General features: G+C 39.0%; 1 protein-coding gene across 1 annotated transcript in view; it reads right to left on the bottom strand.

Annotated features, from left to right (window-relative positions):
- CUNH1orf141 (chromosome unknown C1orf141 homolog) overlaps positions 1-592 on the bottom strand; it is a 38,761-nt gene extending 38,169 nt beyond the window's left edge. The window contains exon 1 of the mRNA XM_012555233.2: positions 290-592. Coding sequence (XP_012410687.1) covers positions 290-364 — 75 coding nt within the window. The 5' untranslated portion in view covers positions 365-592. The remainder of the gene's footprint in view (positions 1-289) is intronic.
- Between the last annotated feature and the right edge of the window lie 17,783 nt (positions 593-18,375).

Here is an 18,375-nt window from a genome sequence, read left to right on the forward strand (position 1 = left end):
ATAGGAGAAGTCACATTTAATATTTGGTTGTTTTGGATTTTGTCCTTCTTAAGCAGTTTACGTACGTATCATAACCTTACACAGTGGTTACGTAGAAGTTACCATGCATATTATTTCTACATAGCATTCACTTAGGTAGATGACTCCACTAATGTAATTATTTTCTTTTTGCAAATTAGTTTATACTTTCATATGAACACATCATTAACTAAAAAGTAAAAATAATTTTCATATTGGAAATGTCAATTTTTTAATGACTAAATTGAATTTTAGCTTTTACTGTACGAACCTTTTCTCTTTGGGCCAAGAGTATCTTTTCTTGATCATTCAGGATATCTAACTTCTCTAAGATTTTTGCTGCCATTGTCAGTCATTGAATTCCTATTTAAAAAAGAGGAAAAAGAAGAAATCTCCAAAACAATTCAAATGTAAACGTATACCTGATTATTTAGGCATAGGTTCAGAAGAGATCTACCCTTACGTTACTGTTTAGACAAATGATAGAATTTTACAACAGGAAGGAATTGTAAAGGCACAGACTTTCAAAAAAGGTCACATGATCAGAATTCCCAGATGTGTGTGGGTCCCAAGAAATTTTAAATTTATGATTAAGGTGAGTTGGAGAAAATTCAAAATGACCACATGAGAACCAGATATGACTCATACTTGAAGCTAGGGCACATGGCTTGATTTGTATCTGTTTTCTTTTGGTCATGATATAATTTTAATGAAAGTTAACTCGAAAAGCTCACATTTATATAATTAATTACATTCAAAATAAACTGGTCAGTGATCCAAGACTGTTAATATAGCACTTAGCAGGCAGTGAGTCACATAGAAGGAGCAGCAGCCCAGCTGGTTAGGTCCTTTTGCCATAATATGTAGTTCATATTTTCCAGTTAACTAACATTGCTGGAAATCTCATCTGGGGTCAGGCAGTTTATAATAGGCTCTGGGAGCTGTATGTTGGACATCAGGACCTGGTGGTCTAATTTATTTTCATTTTCAGATGAGAAAACTGAAGGCCACAGAGTATCTTAGTAATGCAATACGAATAGCTAGGGGAAGAGTGGAGGCAGAAATCTAGGAATACTAACCCAAACTCCCTCTGTTTTATTTGTTGGAGTATGACTATGCACTCAATATATTTTTGTTGAATAAATTAAATGGGCTCCAGTGGCATTTAAGTATGAATGTCATATGGTTCATGGAAAGCATTTATTCGTCAATATTTTTAATGAACATCAGTGTTACTGCTGAGGTCTTCAAAAAAGTCTGTATTTCTGCCATATTGTATAGTATGCAATCAACATCACACAGAGACAATAATGCATGAAAAGACAAGGATTCAGGATCCTATTCAAAAGCTCACGTTATTTCATACTTGGTTTCTTTCGGCTCTTCTTTTCTACTCTCTTTCCTTCACCATATATTGCCCTGAGTGTGAATTCTTGGTGCTAACAGTGCCTACCCGTCCCAGCATGCCCTCTGCCATGCTGCAACATCCAGTTACTCCACCTCTATCCCATGATGTAGTCCAAAGTGACAAAGGGCTTGCTGCAGAGGGAATTGTGGGCCTTGGGGCTGCAAGCAAATAATGTGTCTTGTTAAAAACCATATGACCTAGGTTGCAAGCTGGGAAGGGGAGACCCAGGGCATGGGGGCCCAGGGTCTGTGCTCACATGACATCCTATGTATACTACTACCCTAGCACTTCTCACACTGTATTAAAGCATTAGATACACTTGCCTTATTCTCCCTCTATACTATATGATCCTTTAAGGCAAGAACCATGTCTAATTTATCTTTATACCCCAATACTTAACAATTTGAATGAAGGAATTAACTATTAACCACAGAGGAAACGGACAACTCTAAATACTATGACTTCTTTTACATTCATGAGTATGCACAAATTTTCAACAGAGTCCTTTTGAGGTTCTTCTAGATCAAGCCATAGCATTACAAAAAAAAAAAAAAAAAAACAGGAGGAGAAAATTGCCTTAAAGGAAGTAGAAACTAAAGAAGCAGACCTCCATAATAAATCCAACATAGCAAACATTGCTTTCTCTCCCACCTTCAAACTTAGAAAGGCAGCATAATGTGCTAGTTAAGAACATGGACTCTGGAACCAGTTTGCCTGGTGTTGAATCCTTGGCTCTGCCATTTACCAGCTGTGTGACTGTGGGCAAGCTGCTTAACGTCTCTTATTGCCCCATCTATCTGTAAGATGGAGATAATAAAAGTGCCCACTTCATGGAGTTGTTATGAGGCTTAACTGAGTGAATGGAAAAGACGTCTAAGTGTTTGGTAAATAAACAAATCTAAGTAATGGTACACTTTTCAGTTAGGGATAAAGTGTGTGGCTTACCTATAAATGCTGCAAAGTGCATGCTCCCCATATCCGTACCATTTCGTTCCTTTCTGCCATACCTGCTCCACGCAGTTACCAGTGGCCTTCGTATGTCTAACTGCCTACTGCTTCCTTCACAATAGTATCTTCAATTATGTCTACACACAATCACTTTAGAATTTGGAAAACAATGAAAATGTATTCAGCAATTCAGAATCTTCTGTGCCATGTCATCAGATTATCTTGTTTCCTTCTCTAATTTACTCATATTTTGACTTCTGAATTTCTACTAAATTTTTATTGTGAGTTCAGTGAACAGAAACTGAAAGTCACTGTCTTATAAAGCACTAATATAGGCCTTAAATGCATTGCAAATATTATGGAGACTACTCTGATAGACATTACTATCTCTTCATACTGGAGTATCATAAAAAAAAATTTGTATTGTACCCAAGTAAGTATATAGGATCATCCCATTTCAACTTATATATTGGCAGGGGTGGGAGAGATAATCTTACTTCTTAAATATGTGTAAATACATCTAAACCATTGTTATATGTACTTACAGTTGGGTGGAAATGCTCTCATCTGGAATGTAAGTTCCTTATGTGGTCAAAGAACCTCTGATTCATAGAATCTTGGGGTTAGAATGTATCAACAGCCTCTCATATAATTCCACAAACAGTGGGGGCTACGGTGACCCAAAGGGGACGAGATCTTTCTGATCCTTGTTTTTATTGCCATTGCCATTGCCCTACTTCAGAACTTCAGGTTTTCATTTTCTCTCTTGGATTACTACATAGTCTCTGGGTGGCACAAATGATGAAGTGTTTGGCTACTAATGGAAAGTTTGGCAGTTAGAATCCACCCAGAGTCTCCTTGGAAAAAATCCTACAGATCTCCCGAAAGATCACAGCCATTGAAAACCCTACGGAGCAGTTCTACTCTGAAACACATGGAGTTGCCGTGAGTTGGAATTGACTCTAGGACAACTGGTTTTGAGGTTTTTTTTGGCGGGGGTCGGGGGGTGTTACTACATTTTTATTGTTGTTGTTAGCTGTTGTCAAGTCAGCCCCCAACTCACGGTGACCCCTTCACAAAAGAATGAAATGCTGCGCCATCCCCATGATCGGTTGCTGATTAGGCTGCTGTGATCCATAGGGTTTTCACTGGCTGATTTTCAGAAGTAGATTGCCAGGCCTTTCTTCCTAGTTCATCTTAGTCTGAAAACTCCACTGAAAACTGTTTGGCATCCTAGCAATACACAAGCCTCTGATGACAGACAGGCAGTAGCTGGTCATGCGGTATATTGACTAGGTCTCTCCTGCATGGAAGATGAGAATTCTACCACAGAACCACCACTGCCTCATTTTACTGCATTATTAAGTAAACAAACGAAAAACAAACTCATTGCTGTTGAGTTGATTACCTTTCATGGCTACCCATGGGTTAAACAGTAGAACTGCTCCATGGGGTTTTCTTGGCTATAAACTTACAGAAAGAGATTGCCAGGCTTTTCTTCCATGACACCACTGGGTAAGTTCAAACCACCAACCTTTATGTTAGTAGTCCAGTGCAAACTCTTTGCACCACACAAGTACCTTAACCACGTTATAATAATAATAATAATAAACCCATTGCCGTCGAGTCAATTTACACTCACAGCAGAACTGCCCCATAGGGTTTCCATGGAGTAGCTGGTAGATTTGAACTGCCAACCTTTTTGTTAGCAGCTGTGGCTCTTAACCACTGCGCCACCAGGTCACTACATTATACTCCCTCCTAATTTGCCTGCCTCTAACCTTCCTCTTCATGCCTCAAACTTTGATGCTTCAAAATGCCATCAGAGCTATCTTCCTTAAACAGGATGCTGATCAGGTCCAGCTCCTGCTCACAAACCTCAGCTACAGAATAACACCCACGCTCTTCAAATGACATACAAGACCATTCAAGAAAAGACTGTCCAGGATTTGGCTCAATCCACTTTTCTGGTTTATCTCCCACCATACCCCACCCCACCCCTCACCCCGCCGCCCCCCGACACGCCCAGCCCTGCCAAACTCTACCACTTGTAATCCCTGGACACTTTCTGTCCCTTTCCTAAGCATGTCCTTCACTCATATTTTTCTTCCACTTGAAATGTCCTCCCCTTATGTCTAACACAAGGTCCTTAGGTGGCGCAAACAGTCTGCACTCAACTGCTAACCTAGAAGTTGCCAGTTCGAACCCACCCAGTGGTACTGTGGAAGAAAAGGGCTGGCAACCTGCTTCTGTTAAGATTACAGCCAAGAAAACCCTATGGGGCAGCTGTACTCTGCACACCTGGGGTCGCCATGAGTCAGAATCAACTCAATGGCAACAAACAACAACAACATGTCTAACAATCAAAAAGCCTACCCTTTATCAAATCCTGGTTTAAAGACACCTCTATTATGAAACTTTCCTCTGCATTCTACCATCCCGTGTCTCAGGGACAGTCTCTCGTGTGCACTTTGTCCTTCATTATAGCACTTAGCACAAACTACTTTGTGCTACAGAGATTTGCTTTGACAAATCTTGCTTTTTCACGTCTTGAAAGCTCACTTAAAACAAGAATCAACTTAACCCACCTCTTAATCTCAGCACCAGTCCGAGCATTTTACATCTAAGAGGAATATGAAAATTACTATTTAAGTTGAGGATGTCTCTGAACGTAACACCTTAGGGAGAGTAATCCCAGTTTATCTGTAATGGATGATGTTAGTTCATTATGATTTACTCTAGGGATGAGATATAAAGTGGAGTGAATGATTATAAAATGTGGCTTTTGCCACATCTAAACTCAGTAAAATTATTTTCAAAAGACATTTGGATTTATGTTCTTAATTACCAGCTCATAAGTTCTGAAATGACAGTTTTTTGAAAAAGAGCACAATGAAATCAAGAACTTGCCAGTTAAGCAGACTAAAATTCCCTGTCACTCTCACCGTAAACCATCCACAGGCCTCACTGCAAAGTCTTGGTCACATCCAAGAACAACTTCAGGGTTGTAGAGGCAACATTATAAACATATCTGAGGCTGAGTCATTACTAAAATAACAATATCTAACTAAGAAGTTACTTTTAAGAGCAATATTCCATTTTAACAGTTAACACCTTTGAGACTAAAAAGAGATGCTGCCACCGTAATAGGCTCTGCCAAGAAGGCTTCTTCAGCAAGTTCCAAACATCTATTAAAGGAGGAGCTCAGCAAAAGGAAAACAGACTTCAAAACTCACAAGCTAAAGAGCAGGACTGAGCAATTATTTAAAAAATGGAGGTGTACATTTAAATTTACTTCTATTATTTGTTCAAATGTTCATTATGAATTCCCATGTTTACATTATAAATCCTTGAAGTCAAGGCCTATGTCTTATACTTTTATCTACTCAGTCTAGTAAGCACTGTACTGAACACATAGCAAGCACTCACTTTATCTGTTAAATGATTAATTTTTATCTGACCATGAGATAACCAGATGATTTTCTCCATCTCACATCCCCTGTATAGACACAAAGAAGGCTTAGTTTTTTAAAAAATTCTACACTGTTAATAAATGGCCTTCTGATCTGTGAGAACTGATTTAAAGACCCGTTATTAAAAGATGAAACATTGAACCTGCCGCGTGTGCTCACACATCCACGCTATGTACTTAATTGACCCCTTTTTGCTCTGAGAAGGAGAAAAAGATTAAGGTACCCTTCATTTTGAAACTTCACTACAATCTGCCTGTCATCACTTGAGGCTGGATGGCAAGCTTCTAAGGAAAAACATCAAGGATGTTAAAGAATTCCAGGAATCGATTGACAAACTCAAAATCTCCCCGTAGTTAGAGCAGAAGTGAGCAACCTCTCCCCGCCCCCGCCCATTCCAGATTCTTTCTGTCTCCAGGAAGTTTGAAATGTACCAATTATGCACCCTTGAACTTATCTGGCACCTCCTGCCCACCCCCATTATACCTGTTCCGTGGCACCCCACCCAAGGGAGCGGGCATGTGCCGCGGTGGGGAGCTTGAAAAATAGGGAGCCCAATGCAAACACTCTGTGCTTCCCATTCCTGGGGGAGCACTATTAAGGAAGTTCATTAACATCAAGTATGTTGTTGTTAGTTACTGTGGAGCGAGCGGATTTCCATTCACAGCGACCCCTTAAGACAGAGTAGAACTGCCCCGTAGGGTCTGGCCAGGTTTGTCTCCTGCGGAGCCACTGTGTGGGTTCCAATCACCAGCCTTCTGCTTTGCAGCCGAGTGCTTGAAGGTTGTACCCCTAGGGCTCCAAAGAACCCATTTCCCGCCTTCTGTTTTTTCAAGGAACCTGGAAAAAAACCCTCAGCCCCGCCTCCTATTGCTTCTCACATTCACGTGAGTAACTGGCGGAGCAACCAATCCGCCCAGTTTAACATTATGCCTCTCGAATCCTACCCATACTCTCTCCTCACCCCAGATCACGCTGGAGAAATTTCCACCGATTGGGAAGACGAAAAGGCTGTTTTAATAAAACTATGTTTTTCCTAATTCCGACCCCTGTACAAATGTTTTAATTTCCTGCTTTTCCAATGCCTCCGCCTCCCGAAACCGCCGCTACTTCTCTCCTTTCTTTCCCTTCTGGCTCTGGTAGTTTTGTTTGTTTTGTTTCTCCTTTAGCCCCATAACTATGCGTCCTGCATCCATAGAAACAGTTTCCCCAGCTTTTCCTGACTTGAAGAGGTCTTGAGAGCAGTGATAATTGGGGTTTGTTCCAGTTGGGTGTTCTCTCTCCTCGGAGGGGCTTCGCCCACATACTTTAGTCACGAAAAGCCAAAGTGACTCATCGCATTCTTAACGGCTATGAAACCAATTATGGCGAAGGAGTGGTAGGGGAGAAAGGTTAGGGAAAGGAGATGATGAAGTAAAAAGAACCAGTAAGCAGTGAATCTTGCTTCCCTTTATTGTGATTCTTTCCTCCTTTTGTACTTTCCTGGAAACACAGAGTTTCAAAAAAGAATCTTAAAACTTCCTCCATGCAGCTAACAGCTCAGAATAGAAGTCGAGTATTTGATGGAAGATTGTTTTCGTGACTATAAAATAAAAAATCCTATTTTTATTCCTAAGACCAAGAAACCACCATATGGCTAGTAAGATCACCCTCGTATTATACAAATTGTATAGCAGGTTTGAACACACACACACACAAGTACCCATACAGACCACTTATACACACCACAGAATCATAATCCAAAAATAACTGACTTGAAAACAGACTTGTATTTGATCAAGAATAGTAAGGAATTTCTACAGCGTTGATTAAATTCTTAGTCAAAAGTTATGTTGGTAAGCATTTAAAAAAGGTACCTTATCTAATGCAAATCAAAATAGAAAAAAAGCTTTTAGAAACAGTATCATTGTACCCAAGTCTATGCTAGTGGCAGTGATAGCAACTTTGCAAAAAAAGAAAAAGAAAAAATGTAGCTATGCAGTAAAAAAATTTAGCAAGAAATTGCTCTTCATAGTCAAGGCATGAAAACATTTGATTCAGTTCATTTCATAAATTTAAAACATATGTAATACAATACTAAAAAGCATAAGGTAGTTTGAGTCGATCATATTTTTAAGCTGTATGCATTTAGGTATAAATAATTTGTATGGAATTGGTAACTGGAATCTAGGTAATAGTGATTTGTCTAAGATTATTATAATGCCTTTGCCTCATAAGCTTGCACAAAGGTGAAATTAGCTTCTTAAGTAAAGGGGAATTGAGTTCAGAAATGTTAGTACTCATCAATCTTTAGTCAATAAAATTTATAAAGCATAAATCTTAAATAAAATTCTTAGGATATCATGATCATTATCCGAGTTACTGTTTGTGGAACACGTACTACATGCCAGATACTAGTCTAGACATTTTAAATAACATATCTCATTTCATCCTTCATTAATTCTTAATTAGTATGTATGAGAAAGATATTGTCTTCAATTTTAGAGATGAGCAAATTCGATTTTAGACTCAAATTCAAAGAAATTATATGATTTGACTAGTATCATACAATTAGTAAGTATTAATGTAACACAAAGTATTTTCTCTTTAATAAAAAAGTTTAGTAAAATGTACACGAGAAACAATTGAAGTGAATTATTTTCTAACTGCTTCAATTCTTCTCAGTTAAATTCAATTGATATTTACTGAATGAGTTCTTGAATCTATTATAAATAAATACCGGGTTAAGGACCTAACAAATGTTTTATTTTTAAAAATAGAATTTTTTTGAAATGTCAGTGGTATTTTATAGGAAAAGAAAGACTGTAATATCTGCAGACTTTTCCCTACCGTGACAAATTTAAGCTAACTACAAAGTTAGAGGTCACATTCCCCAAGATCACCCTGACTTCTGAGACCAAATGCAAGTTCAGGAGTATCTTAAGGTTCTCTAGAGAAACAGAACTAGAAACAGAAGTATATATGTCTGTCTATCTATTATCTATGCATATAAAGAAAGAGAGAGAGTGAGATTTATTTTAACGAATTGGCTCACGTGATTGTTGGGCTGGTCAAGCCTAAAATCTTGTAAGTCAGTCAACAGGCTGGAGATTCCTGTAGTTTTGTGTCCTCAAATCCGTAGGTCATGTGACAGAAAGACTGGAGAGCAGAGGAATTCTGGCAAGAAGTCTATTTATTGTTTAGAGGCAGAATACAACCTAGAGAAAATTCCCTTTTTGCTTTCAAGGCCTTCAACTGTTTGGATGATGCCCACCCACATTATGGAGGATAATCTACTTTAGGCCAACTAATTTAATCACATGTAATTACTGCATGTTGTTAAGTGTTGTCAGGTGCCATGGAGTTGGTTCCAACTTATAGTAACTCTGCGTACAACAGAACGAAACACTGCCAGTCCTGTACCGTCCTCACAATCGTTGTTACGTTTGAGCCCATTTTTGCAGCCACTGTGTCAATCCATCTCATTGAGGGACTGTCTCTTTTTCGTTGACCCTCTACTTTTTCAAGAATGATGTCTTTCTCCATTGACTGGTCCCTCCTGATAATGTGTCTAAAGTACATGAGATGAAGTGTCGCCATAACAGCATCTAAACTAGTGTTTGACTAAATAACTGGGTACCATAACCCAGCCAAGTTGCCATATAAAATTAACCATTGCAGGGGGATTCCCAAAACTACTCTTAAATTCAATAACTCACTACAAGGACTCACAGAACTCACTGAAAGCTGTTATAGTCACAGTTACACTTTATTACAGGCAAAAGATACAGATTAAAATCAGCCAAGGAAAGAAGCCCATATGGCGGAGTCCAGGGAAAGCACCAAACACAAAGTTTCTGTTGTACCCTCCCCATGGAGCCAGGACCGTTGCTATTTTGGCATCAATGTGTGACAATACACACAAGTATTGCTAACCATGGATATTCACCTGAGCTTCAGTGTCCAGAGTTTTTATCAGAGTGTGATCATGTAGGCATGATTGATTGATGGTCCACGTAGTTAATCTCAGTTTCCAGGTCCACTGATATCTCATGACACATGCTAAATCACATTGTTGGTGTTTCTGGATGGCCAGCCCCTACTGTAAGACGACATACGTGTGACCAGCCACTGCCCTAAATCATACTGTTAGACTGGGTCCCAAGCAAACAAAGACACTCTTATCAGGCATAACATTATAAGGGCTCAGAGATTACCTTCCAGAAGCCTACGGCAAAGGCCAGAACTTTTTTTTAGGCAAGGCCACATTCTTTACTACATACCTACTGTATTTGGTTTAGAAAGTATTCAAAATACTATTTAGTCATTGAGAAACAATGAAAAGGCTCTGAGGTGGAGAATATTAAAAGCAAATAAATATTTATAAATAAGAAAAAACAGTCATGGGGGGTTTTATGGTACAAATAAGAATATGCCTAGCCCCTAAAAAGATAAAATACCTAGGAATAAACCTAACCAGGAATGTATAAGACTTATACAATGAAAACTATAAATCACTACTGCAAGAAACCAGAAGAGACCTACGTAAATAGTAGAACATTCCATGTTCATGGGTTGGAAGACTTAACATTGTGAAAATGTCAATACTACCTGAAGCAATCTATAGATATAATGTAATCCTGATCAAAATTCCAATAGCATTCTTTACTAAAATGGAAAAACTAATCACCGACTTTATGTGGAAAAGAAAGACGCCGCAAATAGCCAAAGTAATATTGAAGAAAAAGCACAAAGCAGGAGGCCTCACATTTCCTGATTTCAAAACATACTATGCACAGTAATCAAAAGAGCCTGGTACTGGTTTAATGACAGACACATAACTCAATGGAATAGAATTGAGAACCCGGAAGTAAATCCATCTATCTATGGGCAATTGATTTTCTACAAGGGGTCAAAGTCCATTCAATGGGGAAGAAACAGTCTCTTTAACAAATGATGCTGGCAAAACTGGATATCCATTTACAGAGAAATGAAACGGGATCCATACCTGACACCATATACAAAAGTTAACTCAAAGCAAACCAAAGACCTAAATGTTAAAGCTAAAACTATTGAGTTCCTGGAAGATAATATAGGAACAAAACTATGGGACCTAATTTTCTTTAGACATAGATTAGCAATCACAATTACATATCCATGAACAACAGAAAACAAATTAGATAACTGGGACCTCATAAAAATTAATTACTTATGCTCATCAAAAAACTTTATCAAAAGAATGAAAAGAAATCCTACAGACTGGGAAAAAATATTTGGGAACAACATATCTGATAAGGGTTTAATCTCTAAAATGTATAGAAAACTTAAACAACTCAATAACAACAAAAAAAAATTAAAAAATGGGCAGAGGACATGAACAGACATTACACTAAAGAAGACATTCAAACAACCAACAAACACATGAAAAGATGCTCGTGATCATTAGCCGTTAGAGAGATGCAAATCAAAACTATGATGAGATACATCTCAACCTTTGCAAAAATGGCACTGATGAAAGAAACAAAACAAAACAGAAAACAGCAAAAGCCGGTGAAGTTGTGGGGAGATTGGAACCCTGATCCACTGCTGGTGGGATTGTAAAATGGTACAACCACTGTGGAAAATGGTATGAAGTTTCCTCAAAAAGCTAGAAATAGAAATATCTTAGGATCCAACAATCACACTCCTAGGTATATACCCTAGAGATCTAATAGCAAAGACATGAATAGACATATGCACACCTATGTTCATGGCAGCATTATTCACAATAGCAAAAAGATGGAAACAACCGGAGTGTCTATTGACAGGTGAATGGATTAAAAAATTGTAGTACATACATACAATGGAATACTACACAGCTATAAAGAATAATGATGAGTTCTCAAAACATAACATGGATGAATCTGGAGGACATTATCCTGTGTGAAAGAAGTCAATCACAAAAGGACAAATATTGTATGATCTCACTTTTATAAAAAGAAAAGACAAGGTATACATACAGAAGACAACATTCTTTGGTGGTTACCAGCAACAGAAGGGAGAATCATTTTCTAGATAGTAGACAACTTGTTATTTTTGGGGATGGGAAAGGCAATATCGAATGTGGGTGAAGTCTGCACAACTTGACCAAGATAAGTGCTATAACATATAGAATTTTGCAACAACAGCAATATCAATCAAAAAATATGTGTGTGATTACATAGATAGATAGGTATGCATATAAGAGTATAGGAAGGTATATGTGTGTACATATGTGTTCACATATAGGTGTATCTGTAGACATAGCTATCTACATGTTTGTCTGTGTGGCATATATATTCATATATATAACAAAGCACATAGAGGACGCAGTTATGGGTATTTTCTAGATATAACAAAACACCTAGCAGGATAGGTTTACTGGGTTTGAAGGCTTAGGACCATAGACTCCTGGGGCAACTCAGTCAACTGGCATAACATAGTTCATAAAGTTTATGTTCTACATCCTAGTCTAGTGAGTAGTGTCCGGAGTTTTAAAAGCTTGCAAGCAGCCATCTGAGATATAACTACTAGTCTCCACTAGTCTGGAGCAAAAGAGAAAGAAGGAAACCAACAACTCAGAGGAGAAACTACTCTACAGGACTAATAGCCCACACAAACCACAGCCTCTTCTATCATGAGACCAGAAGAACTAGATGGTTCTACCGTTCTGACCAGGGACACAACAGATGAATCTGGATAGAACGGGAAGAAAAATGTAGAACAAAACTCAATTTCTTAAAAAAGGCCAAACTTACTGGACTGGTAGAGATCAGAGGAACTCCCAAGACTGTTCGCCGTGAGATACCCTTTAAACCTGGAACTGAAACCACTCCTGGAGATCACCTTTCAGGTAAATAGCAGATTAGCTCATAAAATAAACAACATCACCAGTGAGTACTGTGCTCTTAAAAAAAAAAGCAACATGTATATGAGACCAAACGGTCAACGTTTACCCTAAATATGAGACGGTAAGAGGGTGGGGACAGGGAGACTAAATTAATGGAAACAGAACAACCAGAATGGAAATGAGAATGTTGACACATTGTGAAAAATGTAACCAATGTCACTGAACAATATACATAGAAATCATTAAATGTGAACCTAATTTGCTGTGTAAACTTTGACCAAAAACACAATTTTTTTTTTAAAAGGAAAAAGTAAGAATATGCCCTAATAGTGCCATTGTTATTTTCTTCTTTTTGGTCCTTTTCTTAGTTTCCTAGTGCTGTTGTAATAAAATAATAAAAAGTGGGTGGCTTTGAAGAACAGAAATGTATTCTTTCACAGTCTAGGAGTCTGAATTCAGGGCATTGGCAGGGCCGTGGTCTCTCTGTCAGCCTTAGGAGAAGATCCTTCCTTGTCTCTTCCAGCTTCTTGTAGCCTTGGGTGTTTCTTGGCACTCCTGGTCTTTTAGATGCATTTTCACATGGCATCTTTCATTGTCCTGTATGACTCTGTCTCCAAGTTTGTTTTTCCCTTCTATAAAACAGCATTTAGAAGGGACTAGGACCCACTCAGAAACCCTGGTGGTATAGTGGTTAAGAGCTACGGCTGCCAACCAAAAGTCAGCAGTTCGAATCCATCAGGTGTTCCTTGGAAACTGTATGGGGCAGTTCTACTCTGTCCTATAGTGTCGCTATGAGTTGGAATCTACTTGATAGCAAAGGGTTTTATTTATTTATTTTTTTTAGGACCCACTCTACTCTGGTATTACCTTGTTAACTGATGACATCTTCAAAGAAAGACCCTATATCCAAACAAGGTCACATTCAAAGGTACAGGGGTTAGGACTTCAACATATCTTTTAGGGAGACACAATTCTATCTGCAACAGTCCTATTCAGAGAAAGCAAGCAAAAACTTTAGGAGAAAAATGGGTTGGGAGTATGCATGTGAGATGTATTACACTAGGTGCTTTATCTGTGTTACTTAAGAATAAACCATTTTTAATGGGACCCTGTAAGCTAGGCCTAACCTCATTTAACCCTCCTCACAGGCTTATGAGGTAGGTGCAATTATCCCTCTGAAGCTCAAATAGGTTAAGTAACTTGAGAAAATTACTTAGACAGTGAGAGGCTAAGTCTCTTCCATTTCAAAGCCTAGGCTCTTTCTACTTCTCCCTTCAGCATAACAAAATCAAAGGCTATGCATGTACTTCACAGGGAAAACCTAGACAAGGTGAGTATCTTGTCTGCGACTCAGGACAGATTTTACATGTTAGTAAGAGAGAAAGAAACAATCTAAAGACCCTTTGAAAATGAGTAGTGTGACTATTAAGGAACCAGTGCTCAGAGTGATTTTTGCCTTAAAAGTAATATTAAGGGCTATTTGAAAAAAACATAAAAATCTCAACAAAGGGTACTGTCTTATTTGGGTTCTCTCAAAAACAAACCCTGAAAAAAAGAAGGATTAGGGTACAAGAGTTTATTTGGGAGGGGCCCCAGGAAGTGTGGCGGAATGAAACAAGGAGAGAAGACAATCCAACGCATTAACGAGTGGACAACTGGGGCTCAGTTCCCCTGGAGAGCATCTGAAAGTTGATAGAATTGACATAAAACAAACTGTAGAATTATCCCTTTGAGGAGTGAGGAAGCTGAGGGGTTCCTTTGCCAACTTCCATCCTCTATTGAGACCAGAAAAGTCTCTAGGCAGAGAGACACAGGTGCTTGAGGTAAAATACCATTGGCATGTAAAGGAATTTTCACTGGAGCTGCAAGTGACCTCAAGAATGGACTAAGGGGATATAGGCAGGGCAACAACAGAGTCTCCACAGAGACTAATAACAAATAATCTTGTATACGCATGTGTGTAGCTCTTTAATAGTAGCTTCAGAAGAATAAAATGTAGAAAAAAAATGTATTTTCTTACCTTTATACGCCCTCCTACCACTTGGTGGCAGTATACCTAAGTTTAGAAGGTTGAATTTATAATACATACATACAGCATGCATGAATATATACATGCATATATACTTGAATATACACAGGCATATATACTGGGCATGACATATCTCATAAGAATAGCTGCAAAACAACTTCCCCAAATGTGTCCTTTTCCTGTTGGAGGTTAAGCTACTATTACAATTTTCTATTAGTATTACTATTCATAGTACTAGCCACTATTTTGTAGCCTTTTAAAGTTTCTTTATTCAATGCTTCTCTTCTTCCCCAAGCCCTGCCAATTTTTACACCCATTATTGATTCATTGAATTACCATTAGGCAGGACTGAAAGGACTGAATTAATGTTTAAGCAACTTTCTTACTTTGTATGTATCTTTACTTGTTGTTGCTTCTGAGGCCTGTTTGTCTTTCTATATTGGCATTCCTTAGAAGGGCAGGGGGATCTTTCTCTTTGGCAAGAGAAGAGGTTTTTTCTAACCCAAATGCTGACAAAAAAATGATGAGTTATAAATGCTGCTAACCATAACCATGTTTTCTGTATTCTCTGTTGTGCTATATTCGCATTTCTTCTAAAGTTACTTACAATGATTTATTTTAAAACTCTGTTAACTAAATTTAACTGAAAGTTTATATTAAATATCATTATAATATTTAAAGAGGAGCCCTGGTGGCAGTGTAGTGGTTAAAGTGCTCAGCTGCTAACTGAAAAGTCGGCAGTTGGAACTCACCAGGTGCTCTGTAGGAGAAAGATGTAACAGTCTGCTTCCATAAAGATTTACAGCCTTGGAAACCCTTTGGGGCTGCTATGAGTCAGAATTGACTCACAGCAGTGGATTTTCTTTTGTTATTATCTTTAAACTAAATGCAAAATTAAATATTGATAGATTGTTACTAATTCTAAAAAGATTGATACCCTCTCAGGCCCCCCTTTTACTTCCTTTTAGTTTCTTCTTACTGATTTGGTTGCTTCTGTATAGACTCTTCTTTCTCCTCACTGCTTAAGTGTTGGTATTCTCCAGGGTTTTGTCTTCAGACTTCTTTTTCCTCAACCTATTTACTTCCCCTAGACGATTTCACCCACATCCACAATTTTAATCATCACCTACTGTTACGAAATGAATTGTGTCCACCCCAAATCTGTGTTCAAACCCTAACCCCTATACCTGTGGGTGTAATCCTGTTTGGAAATAGGATTTTCTTTGTTATATTGATGAAGCCATATCAGCGTAGGGAGCCCTGGTGGGCCAGTGGCTTAAGAGCTCGGCTGCTAAGCAAAAGGTTGGCAGTTCGAGTCCACCAGCTGCTCCTTGGAAACCTATGAGGCAGTTCTACTCTGTCCTATAGTGTCGCTGTGAGTCAGAATCAACTTGATGGCAATGGGTTATATCAGTGTAGGGTGTATCCCAAACCTAATCCTTCTAAGTTATGAAAAGAGCAGAATAGACACAAACACAGGGGAAGACAGATACCACGTGAAGGTCGTCTCCAAGTCAAAAGACACCAAGGGCCAAGGAACACCCAGGGCTACTGACAAGGAAGGAATCAACACAACTGAGACCCTGGTTTGGACTGTTAGCCTTTAGAACTGTGGGAAAATAGTTTTCTGTTCTTTAAAGCCATCCACTTGTGATATTTCTGGGAAATTAAGACATCTACTTACTGATGATTCCTGTGTTTATATTTCCAGTCCTTATCTCTCTCTTTGAAACTCCAGTTTTATTTTGTGACTACCTACTAAACATCTCCACCGGAGGTGCCATAACCCATCACCATCAATTTGATTCCGACTCACAGCGACCCTATAGGACAGAGTAGAACTGCCTCACAGGGTCTCCAAGGAGCAGCTGGTGGATTTGAACTGCTGACCTTTTTATTAGCAGCTGAGCTCTTAACTACTGCACCACCAGGGCTCCTTTTAGCAGAGATTATTAGTAGGTACCAAATATCCATATGTTTCTATGCATTTTTCCATCTCCCTTGCCAGGGATGGATTACCCAATAAGCAAGGTATATATCTTGCCTACTGTAAACCAGTGCTTACTGTGCTTACTGGTTAATCTGCCCCTGTCACTTGCTGTTAGGTTGGGACCATGTATCTAGTTCTGGCCAATGAAATGGAAATGGAAGTGATGTACATTTCTTCGAGGCTGAGGCACTTCAGAACTCATGCTCCTCTCAAACTATTTTTTTCCTCCACTGTGGCAACCTTGGAGACCATGAGTTCTGGATGGCATAGCTACAAATGGAGGAGACTACCTGAAAAAACCCTTGTGTTAAGCTCTGGAGATGTCAGTGTTTGTTATTATCGCGGTGTAGCCTATCCTAATACAAGCAATATGCAAAAAATTCCTCCCTCTCCTTCACTGTCTACATCTAATCAATCACCAAGTCCTCTCATTCCTCCTTAATTTCTCCTCCTCTCTGTCCTTTCCTCAGTGCCTCTGTATAAGCCCACATCATTTCTCTAATTGGGATGACTACCAACGCCCTTTGAATAACTGATCTGCTTCACTCCTTTCTCAAACTCCCTCCAATCCATACTCCATAATCATAGTACTTCATCTCTCTAAGGAAAGAGATTGCTCTAAAAGGTGAGTACAAGCCCAAGACAAGGCATTTGGTGTTCTCTGGGATTATTTTCGGGTGGAGGGAGCTCTCAGGAAGGTGATTGTCTTAGCTTCTTTTGTGCTGCTGAAACACAAATACCACAAGTGAGTGGCTTTAAAGAACAGATTTATTTTTGTTTTTTCCTTACATTTCAGGAGGCTAGAAGTCTGACCTTCAGGACACTAGCTCTAGAGGAAGGGTCTCTGTTGGCTGGGAGTGGAGGTAAGGGGGGAGACGTTTGTCACTTTCAGCTTCTGTAGCCTCGGCATTCCTCTGTTCCTTGGTAATCTTCAAGTGGCATCTATCTTCCCCTGTTTGTACGTGCTTGCTTATGGGTCTAATCTACTTTTCTTTTAATAACCCAGAAATGATTAGGTTTAGGACACACCCTACACTGCAATGGCCTCATTGACATAACAAAGAAACCCCTATTCCCAAACAAGACTACCGCTACAGGTACAGGGGTCAGGATTCCAACATATATTTTGGGGGGACACAATTCAATCCATAACAGTGCTCTTTTCTTGCGGCATACAATGAGAAGGTTGGAATCCTGGGCCTTCTATGTGGAAAACACTTGTAGGCAGAAATGGATTACCCAATAAGCAAGGTATGCCTGGGCTTACTTGTGCTTACTTACTAATCTGTAGTGCACAATCTCACTTTTTTTTCACCACATCTTTGACTGTGCACTACAGATTAGTAAGTAAGCACAAGTAAGCCCAGGCATACGTTGCTTAATGTAAGCCTGTGAATACCCTGCGTACTGGTTACGCCACCCCTCAGTTGTAGAAGAAAATAAAAACTGAAAGAGTTAAGCAGGTGAGGGATGGATAGTCAGAAGGAGAGTGAGTCCTGGGCCTGGTCTGAAGTTTTTCTCCCTGAGATTCCTTAAGTTAAAGAAATGCCATAGATTCTATAACAGGCCCCATTCTTTTTCCATTAATTTCCATTTTTTATTTAGCTAGTTTGTTGGATTTCTGTCACACACTCAAGATAATGCTGACTGTCTTAGGCTGGGTTC

The sequence above is a fragment of the Trichechus manatus genome, unplaced genomic scaffold, assembly GCF_000243295.1.
Source record: "Trichechus manatus latirostris isolate Lorelei unplaced genomic scaffold, TriManLat1.0 scaffold00003, whole genome shotgun sequence".
Lineage (NCBI taxonomy): Eukaryota > Metazoa > Chordata > Mammalia > Sirenia > Trichechidae > Trichechus > Trichechus manatus.